Source organism: Bos mutus, chromosome 27 (genome assembly GCF_027580195.1).
Source record: "Bos mutus isolate GX-2022 chromosome 27, NWIPB_WYAK_1.1, whole genome shotgun sequence".
NCBI lineage: Eukaryota > Metazoa > Chordata > Mammalia > Artiodactyla > Bovidae > Bos > Bos mutus.
Genome location: NC_091643.1, coordinates 3,482,097 through 3,491,165, shown reverse-complemented (window position 1 = coordinate 3,491,165; position 9,069 = coordinate 3,482,097). Strand labels below are relative to the sequence as shown.

The window sequence follows — 9,069 nt, the reverse complement described above, 5'->3', positions numbered from 1 at the left end:
TAGTGAATGGATATGAACCTCCACTCTGGACCCTACAGCTCCTCCCACTGTGGCTGTAGTTACTTCTCCACGAGAGCCACTTCTCATGTGGAGATACGAGGTTGGTGCAAATGTGATTCGGACTTGTCACCCCAACAAAACAATGAGCTCTTTGAAGGCAGTGACTATCTTAAAATCATTATATATATATATATATACACCTTTATATTCTCCCTAATCTAAAGAGGGGAGGGGACGTCCCAGGTGGCCCAGTGGCTGAGACTCTGCTCCCAATACAGCAGGGATCCGGGTTCGATCCCTGGTCAGGGAGCTAGCTCCCACATGGAACAACTACAGACCCAGAGCAAACAAATAAATATCAAAAAGGGAGATGCTGTCAGTAAGGGGACAAACTGACACGGTGCCTTGAGAAGGACAGATCACCTCAGGGTATTCCTGCCAAAGGTGCACAACCTGAATCATGTCACAAGGCAGCGTGAGAGACTCACATCAAGAGAACAGCTGCAAACACAGATCTAGGCGCTTCAGGAATGGCGCTGTCGGCAAAGACCACACACAGAGAAAAGGAGATATCGATGGTTATCACACCAAGTGAAGTGACTCAGAGACAATCTAGTGTCACTAACATGAGGAATCTGAACATGACACAAACGAACGTACAGAACAGGAACAGACTCGCAGACTTAGAAAACAAACTACGGTCACCAAAGGGGAAAGGCGGGGAGGGACAGATTAAGTTTAGGGTGAACAGACACTCCTGCATGTAAAACAGGGAACCGACAAGGACCTACTCTCTAGCACAGGGATTGTATTCAACACCTTGTATTAGGTCAGTGCCGATGTCACTGTGGTTTTGGACCGTGAATTTTAAATCATTATAACTAGGCTCAAACACATCTTCATCAATCAAAATAGGAGCCAGTACAATCAACACATTTTTGCCAACAAAAAATAACTTTGTTTATTCCCCAGAGCATAAAAATCTGGGCTTCGGGATTCCGTGAACTCTTGGAAAGCATTTTCTGCCTCCTGCTGATTGTGAAAGAGATTTCCCTGCAAGAAGTTGTCGCGATGCTTGAAGTGATAGTCGGTTGGCGAGAGTTCAGGTGAATGTGGTGGATGAGGCAAGAATGTGGACCACTCTGTGCTACGCGCGGCGAGTGTTGGATGGAGAGAATCGGGCCCTCTCTGAGGACCAGTGCCGGCTGCAGGCATTGCCGTTTTTGGTGCATCTCACCGATTTGCTGAGCGTACTTCGCAGATGGAATGGTTTCACCAGGATTCAGAAAGCTGTAGTGGGTCAGGCCGGCAGTAGACCACCAAACAGTGACAAGGACCTTCTTTTGGTGCAAGTTTGGCTTTGGAAGTGCTTTGTAGCTTCTCAGTCCAACCACTGAGCTGGTCATCGCCAGTTGTGTAAAATCCACTTTTTGTTGCACGTCACTGTTGCACTGGATTGAGAAATTGAGTTTTTGTTTGCAGTCAGCTCATAAGGCACCCACTTACAGAGCCTTTTCACCTTTCCAGTTTGTTTCAAGTGCCAAATCACCATAGAAAGGTTCACTTTGAGTTCTTTGGAAATTTCTTGTGTAGCTGTAAGAGCATCAGCCTCGAAGATCTTCCCAGCTGGCTGTGGTCAGCCTCCGCTGGCCGCCCACTGTGCTCCTCGTCTTCAAGGCCCTCGTGTCCTTTGCAGGACTTCTTGATCCACCCCTGCGCTGTGTTAGCAGCTCCTGGGCCAAGTGTGTCACTGATGTTTCGAGTTGTCTCTCCTGCTCACAACTCATTTTGAGATCGAGTAAGAAAATTGATTTTATTTTTTGTCTAACATCATTTTGTTAGCAAGTAATAAGTCATTCACACACACAAAAAAAAGTAAATTGAGACATGCACATTAAAATGATGTATCACATAACCACATTTAAGAATGTGTTCCAACATCAAATGGCAAAGCGCAACACTGAAAAACCACAGTTACTTTTGCACCAACCTAATTCTACCACTGCATCTACAAACTGGAAAATGCTTTTAAAAAGATGTAGCAGAACTCTTATCTTTGGAAGAAAATGACTTAGATTATCTAACCTTTTCTAAGGCACCTCAGTAGTTATCCTGCAAGGCTGTTGGATAAATTAAGAGTAACATACCTAGCCCAGTTGGTGCTGGGTAAATGAAACCAACGTGTTCAGTCTGCATTACCTCTAGATTGTTTTAATAGTAAAAGATCTAGCAAGAAGAAAAACTACCAAAAAGGCAGAAGTAATGAATGCAGCAGTGCTGGTGGTTGTTGTAATATTGTTTATTAGCACAGTAACAAATGCAGACTTGAGTAGTCCACAACATAGAGCCAATCCACTGAGCAACCTACTCCACGCCTGACAGTTAACAGCTTAAGGTATTTTACTACAGGTTTTCAAAAGTCCTGATTCAAACCTCTCTCTCTTCACAATAAAGTAGATTGGCATATAAAATAAAATACATAACTACTCATTTTCTGTATTGGTATCCTATAGCCACGTGTCCATTTTATATATGAGATGACAGTCTCTAAAAGCCGTTAAATATCAATGTTCCCTTTCAAGGAGGGAAAACAAATTCCAATTTTTCAAAACAAAAAAGTGTGTAGTCTTGGAAGGACTTTACATAAATGGCCATGTGTAACCTGTACGAAATTAAGCTGTTTTAAATTTACAGTCTACAAGCAACTGAACCCAAATGTCTATTCTTCTCTGTACTGCATTTCAGCTAATATTGCAGAACTACTGACAGTTTTTAAAAGTTGCTATTACCAATTCTGTCTACTGTAGCAAGATACCTTAAGTTACAACAAAATCTTAGGAAATAAGACTGAATAATATCTGTTATAGAAATACCCTACTCTTTACCAATTCCCACCCTCCCCCACCCCTTCAAAACCATAAGCAGCTCTCTCTGTGACAGACAAGTAATGTGAAGACCTGTGAAAACCCAGTTTATGTAGCGTATCTCTTGGTCCACTGTCTGGCCATTCTGTCGTGCTCTGCTCTGTTGGTCATATACTGAGTGGCAATACTTCCCACCAAGGGGTCGGCTGGAAGAGAAGAATGCACATTACTTTGAGGGAAGGAAAAGGACATTTCAATCTTAGCCAGGAGGTCAGTGCCAGCCTGGGAGAATGTGGACAGGTGGCTGTCATCCAACCCCTCCTCCATTCTGGATGCCTTTCCTTCCAGACTTTCCTCTCCCCCCACCACAGGGTTTGCTCCTCCGTGTCAGGGTCCAGGAGGCTCATGGCCCTGACTACCGTCAACACCCAGCTCCGTTCACAGGACCACCTGCTCAACGGCACCACGGTCTTGACACTGAACACGGTGAGGCCCTCGAGGCTATTGCAACATCAAACTATTGACCTCTCCACTGTTTACCCAGAAAGGGCCAAAGCTGCCAGGTCGAAACCTGTACTTTCAGTTAAGCAGTGCTTCTCTGAAACCTAAACAGAATCTTTAGTAATTAAATTTGTATTTGGCTTATCTAGAAAAAAATTTAGTTAGAGGAAATGAAGGTTCAGAAAGCACCACAGTCTGGTCATCACTAAGTATACAGCAGGGAACCACTGTCCAGTTAGGGGCAGCTGTGGGGTGGACCTGCAGGCAGAGGGCAGGTCAGACGCAAAAACACTCACAAGCGTGTCGTTTTAGAACTTCGTGGGAAATATGCAAAAGCAGAATAGAAATAAATAAAGGAGGGAATGACTAAAAATGTAAAAATCTAAGGCAATCTGATGTGAAGCCTGCAGATTAAAACACCTTGTTCCTAGAGCACATCAGCTGGGGAAGCGGCTGCGTTTTTCAACAACTGTTGACTAGATATTTCTTTGAAAAACAATTAAGTTTTTCTCCTTTGAAAGCTTGTACAAAAATAAAATCTGAACTTTAGAAAATCTTAGTTTAATGGAAAAAACCACTATTTCCCAGGTGAGGAGGAATAAAACAAGGTAAACGGCCATAAGCTTACCAGGATTACAGTCTGTGAGAAGTGAGCAGATAGAAAGGAGGACTTTAGAAATGGTTAGTGCTGGGCTCCAATTATCTTTCAAAATGTCCAAGCAAATAACTCCTTGACTGTTAATATTACAGTGATAGATTCTTGTCCGAAATGTAACCTAAAAAATAAGGTAGTGTTAAACGAAATTTAAACAGCACAATGAAACTTTTTACTAAAAAACCTTTTCAATGAAATGGCTCTAATTAAAACTTTTAAAGAAAGACATTGGTTTAAAAAAAAAAGTGAATAAAGTAACAATTTAACTTAAAAAGGCCTGTGTTAAGAGACGATTTAATAAAATTGAGATTAGAAAGTATTCACAGATACAATCTCATTTAAGAAGTAATCACCAACAAAAAGCAAGGTAACTTCAATTTTTCCTTTTTTTCCTCTTAAACTGAACTATAGTTGATCTACAAATTTTGTGTTAATCTCCGCTTTTCAGCACAGTGACTCAATTATACATACATACACACAGACACATAAAAACAGTCTTTTTTTTAAAAAATATTCTTTTCTATTATGGTTTACCCCTGGAGACTGGATATAGTTCCCTGTATGTTTCTTGAATTCATCTTCAGCAGTTTTAATGTACATATTTTCCTAACGTTTTAGAGTTTGAATAGCTAGTCGTTTGCTGACCTCTTGTGTTAGCTGGTAGAACTACATGGCCTCAAAGCAGACTTCAGCACCTTTATTCAAACACCGTAGTGGGAACATGAAGACAAACAGCTTAGCAAACACTGATCACACACCCAAAAGGCTGAAAAATGGATCAGCGGATGCGGTTTGTTTCTGCTCATTTCTGACCTTTACATCAGATCCTGCAGCTGTCTTGCAGGCCTACATCACAGAATTCACTTTAACAGTTTCCGGGGGTGGAGCCAGAAACGGGTAAGGACCACAGCAGCAGGCAAAGCAACATCAGCCACACGAGGGTTGTTTTGTCTGCTCTCTTAGTTCTCACTTGTGAAATACACTGGCTCTGCTTCGGACTCTGAAGAGGCCCTGAGCCTCCCAGGGGACAGTGACTGGCAGCCCCCACCCTGGAGGAGAGCCCGCGCCGGGGTCTGAAGGGCCCGAGGGAGTCCGAGGCTTGGTCGGTAGGAGCGTCTCCAGCTGCCTTGCTCTAAATATGGAGCACTTCAGGGATCTGCATGTCATCCGCGCCCTGGGGCCACGCTAACAGTCCCTGTACTCGTCCGTGTGTGGAGACCGTGACACTGTTTTTACTGGTTAGAAACTTTTCCTGATGAGTGGGAAATAGGAGATTACTTATGGGGAGATGTGCAGGATTTTAAGCCCCATGGAAACACACTTACTTAGAAATGGTCTTTGCCAGAAGAGGCAGTCAACCCAAAGATGTGTTTTATGTATGTTCAAATGTACTTAAGAGATTTGTCAGGATCTGCTTTTTATGGTTAAAACCCCCATTTTAAAAGCCGGATTCATCTTTCATAGGAATATCTGAACTTCAGCGTCAGTCGGGGGAGCCCCTTACCTTTGGAGGCTTGAAGGGGTACTCCGGTGTGAAGGTGATATCGAGGAAGAACACGCCGCCCTCGTACACGGAGCCCGGGGGCCCAAGGATGGTGGACCTCCACTCGTAGATGTTGTCGCCTTTGGGGCCAGCGCTGCGGACAACACACGGCGGTGAGAGGGCGCCGGCAGCCCGGCTCCGGCGGCGCAGCCCGTGAGGGCCCGTCGCTGCGCCCGCTCCGGTAACGTGGGCGCTCCCGGCCTCCCCGCTAAGGTGGGCGCTCCGCAGAGCACAGGCCCCCGGCCTCCAGACCCGCGGGTGCGGGCCTCCAACACGTCTCCGTCCAGGAACACGGGGAGGGGCGCCGAAGCCTCCACACCGGCCCGGCTGGGAAGGAGCCAGAAACCCTCTCCTCCGTGCACCGCAGGAAACGCAAACCACACTTACGAGAAACACCTCTCAGCACACAGAGCTCTTCAGAGCCGCGTCACCTCTGGTGAAAGCGTCATTTCTGACCCTCTGAAGGGGGCTCTTCCCCCTTTCTCCATAATCTTAAACAGAAAGGAGTCCCACAGGTCGCAGTTCTCTGAACAGCGTCAACCATGCATGGGCGGCGGGGGACACGACGACCCGACAAGCATGCCGCAGCCGGGCAGCCGGGCGTGGGGGCGCACGGGCAGGCGGGTCCCGGGACGGCAGAGGCGGGTCGGCCCGGCGCGGCGCGTTCTTCCCAGAAGCCCCCACGGACCCGCGGGGTCGCCCCACAGGACAGTGACCCGTGTTTCAGAAGGACAGGCGCCTGGAGGCACCCACACCCCCGGGAAACGCGAAGACTGGACGGGCTGGTCCCGTCTCTCCTCCTCTTCCCCGCAGAAGGCGCGTGACAGCAACGAGTTCCGCATACAGGGCACCGCTGCCCTCACACAGGCCGCGGAGCCCACACCCGACGGGACCCTGAGAGCCGCGCTCTCCGTGGGTGACGCCATCTGAGGAGGGTTCTGCATGTCGCAGCCGGACAGGAGTGTGCGCGTTAGTGGGAAAGAGAACCACGTCTGTCTGCAGCCCCACGGGCTGTCAGACGCCACCACCATTCCCGATCACTGTTCTGCTGCTCAGTGCCCAGTACAGAGAAAGCAGGCGAAATGCGATCCAGACGGCTGTTACCAATCACAGTTGGATTGAGGAGTTCCCTGGCGGTCTAGTGTTTAGGATTTGGTGCTTTTACTGCCACGGCCTGGGTTCCATTCCTGGTTGGAAAACTGAGATCCCAAAAAAGTAGATTTGCACATACCCCAGAGTTCTATAGACCCCTGCTACTCAAAACGTGGTCCCTGAACAAAAGCAACATCAGCATCCCCCAAGTGTCTGTTAGAAAAGCAGACTCTGAGGCCCCAGACCTACGGCAACAGAATCTGCATCTTAACACAGTCCCCGAACGATGCCTGAGCACATCAGAGTCTGAGAAGGCAGCCTTGGAGAACACAAATGGCAACAAACATCAGCTCCACTTTCCCATCTTCTAACAGACTCAAATGACCTGCTGTGTTCTCTAGGTCTCTCCTTCTCCATCTGTACTTCTTTGCAGTAAAAAAACAAGTATCAACCCTGGTGATGCTTAGCTCTGTTCAGTCTGTAAGATCAATAACCAAACACAGAACTGAGAAGTGCTTACAGGAAGAGATCTGCCATCAAATCTATGTTCCCTACAAACATATGACTCAAAGTCCATTCTTAATTTACTCTCCTTATGCTAAGAAATTCAAGATGAATATGAGAGAATAGCAGGAATCTTTTCTTAGTTGACCAGAGGGACTCCTCATCCCCCACAATCACTCCCAATAGACATCGCTCCAGAGAATGAAAGCAACCTTCTTGGTGACAGCTACTGAACACATCCAGAGGAATTTTATAAAAACAGACCCCAAAACCATGCTGTTCTGGCGCCCCTTCAGAAAACAGTAACCGTCTAGACACAGGGCACCCGGCCGATCTCCTCACGGGCTCACACGGCGGGGCTGCCTGGGGTGCCCTTCAGCACCGTCCCTCGGGAAGAACTTTCAGACCAAGGACCCACCTAAAGGACTGCCCAGGAAAGCTGGGGTCCATGCAGGAGCTCACATCTGTGTACCCAGGCAGTCACTCTGGAACGGTAAGTCCAAGCAGGGGACACACTGTCCTGCACAGGAAGGGGAACTCACTCAGACAAACTCAAGTGGAAACCACCACGGTCCACGCCCACCAAGGGAGGGGCCTTCCCACAAAGCCCAAGGCTGGCTGCACCCACACTGAGGACAGCGACCCCCCGTCTCCCGCAGGAGAGCAGCCAGCCTGTCAAAGGCACTCGTGACACACTCTCCACGGAGCACGGGCTCATCTGGGCCTGCAGAGCTGGAGAGCTCATTTTTGAAACATGTTTCCAATCAGAAAAGCCTTGTCTGTGGATTAAACTGCTACAAGCTACGTGGGTGCACAACCTCTCTCACATCAGACTAAGTCTCTACAGAGTAATTTCCTACATACAGTACAGGTTTGTAGGCCTGATAGCAATTAACACCGAATTAGCTGGTCAAAATATATACCACTGTTCAGGATTATATGACAGTGTTTCCAAGTTAGGTGAAATAACAAAACCCCACAAAAGCTCAATCTTGCCCAACTGGCCATCAGCTGTAGTTTTATCTTACATGCTACTGCTTTAGGAAAAAGCAACATCCAGTCCTTCCGGAAATTCACATTCCAATATTGAAAAAACGTAGACACCGAATAAGGACACAACTTTTTAAAGAAAACTATTTTAAGACAATTTGAAAGAGACTCCAGCAGGGACACTGAAAGAACTGCAGGCCTCAGAAATCAAGGCCCTCAGAGGTCCCTTCCTCTCAATGAGGGGCAGCTGAGTTTTTAGAGCTTTTGGTTAACTGAGCCCAGAATCGGGCTTTAACCTCTGAACTACCGGGTAAAGAGTGAGGGCAGGCAGCGAGCATGTGAAATGACGAATTAGCCCCAAATGAAGGGCCTAAAAAAAATCAGATTGCGGAGGACAGGGGGGACAACACATTGGAAGGATCACGGAGAATTAGACAATCAGCACGCCCAGACTCTCAGAGGCCGTGTTCCTATACAGTGTCAAACAGGTAGCTATTCAGGATTAAGGTGGACCAGACAATAGCTCTTTTCTGCAGGAACCAGACAAGCCTGACTTAGAACAATTCTAATTTATTTTTCCCAGAGAAATTGAGAGAAATGGTCTGAGCAGGTCAGGCTCTCAGGCCGTTACCCCTCTATTTCCACTGAAGCAGCCAGAGCCAGGGTATCAGCCTTGGAGCCCTGAGTTTTCAGGTGCGGTGTTCACATCAGCATCTATAAAACTGCTATTCGAGTGAGGACTCCTGACCCCTGAACAACACGAGTTTCAACTGCGGGGGTCCACTTATGCACAGATTTTTTTCAATAGATACATTGGGAAATTTTGGGAGGATCTCTAACAATCTGAAAAAACTCACAGCCTAATTGCAGAGCCTAGAAATATCAAAAAAATTAAGAAACAGGTATGTCATGAAGGCATA

General features: G+C 47.0%; 1 protein-coding gene across 2 annotated transcripts in view; it reads right to left on the bottom strand.

Moving 5' to 3' along the window:
- Positions 1-2,278: 2,278 nt before the first annotated feature.
- LOC102278891 (ubiquitin-conjugating enzyme E2 E1) overlaps positions 2,279-9,069 on the bottom strand; it is a 63,100-nt gene continuing 56,309 nt past the window's right edge. For both annotated transcript variants that reach the window (XM_070364292.1, XM_070364293.1), the window contains 3 exons: positions 5,525-5,657; positions 3,994-4,141; positions 2,279-3,070 (listed from right to left, as the gene is read on the bottom strand). In XM_070364292.1, coding sequence (XP_070220393.1) covers positions 2,973-3,070; positions 3,994-4,141; positions 5,525-5,657 — 379 coding nt within the window. In that variant the 3' untranslated portion in view covers positions 2,279-2,972. The remainder of the gene's footprint in view (positions 3,071-3,993; positions 4,142-5,524; positions 5,658-9,069) is intronic.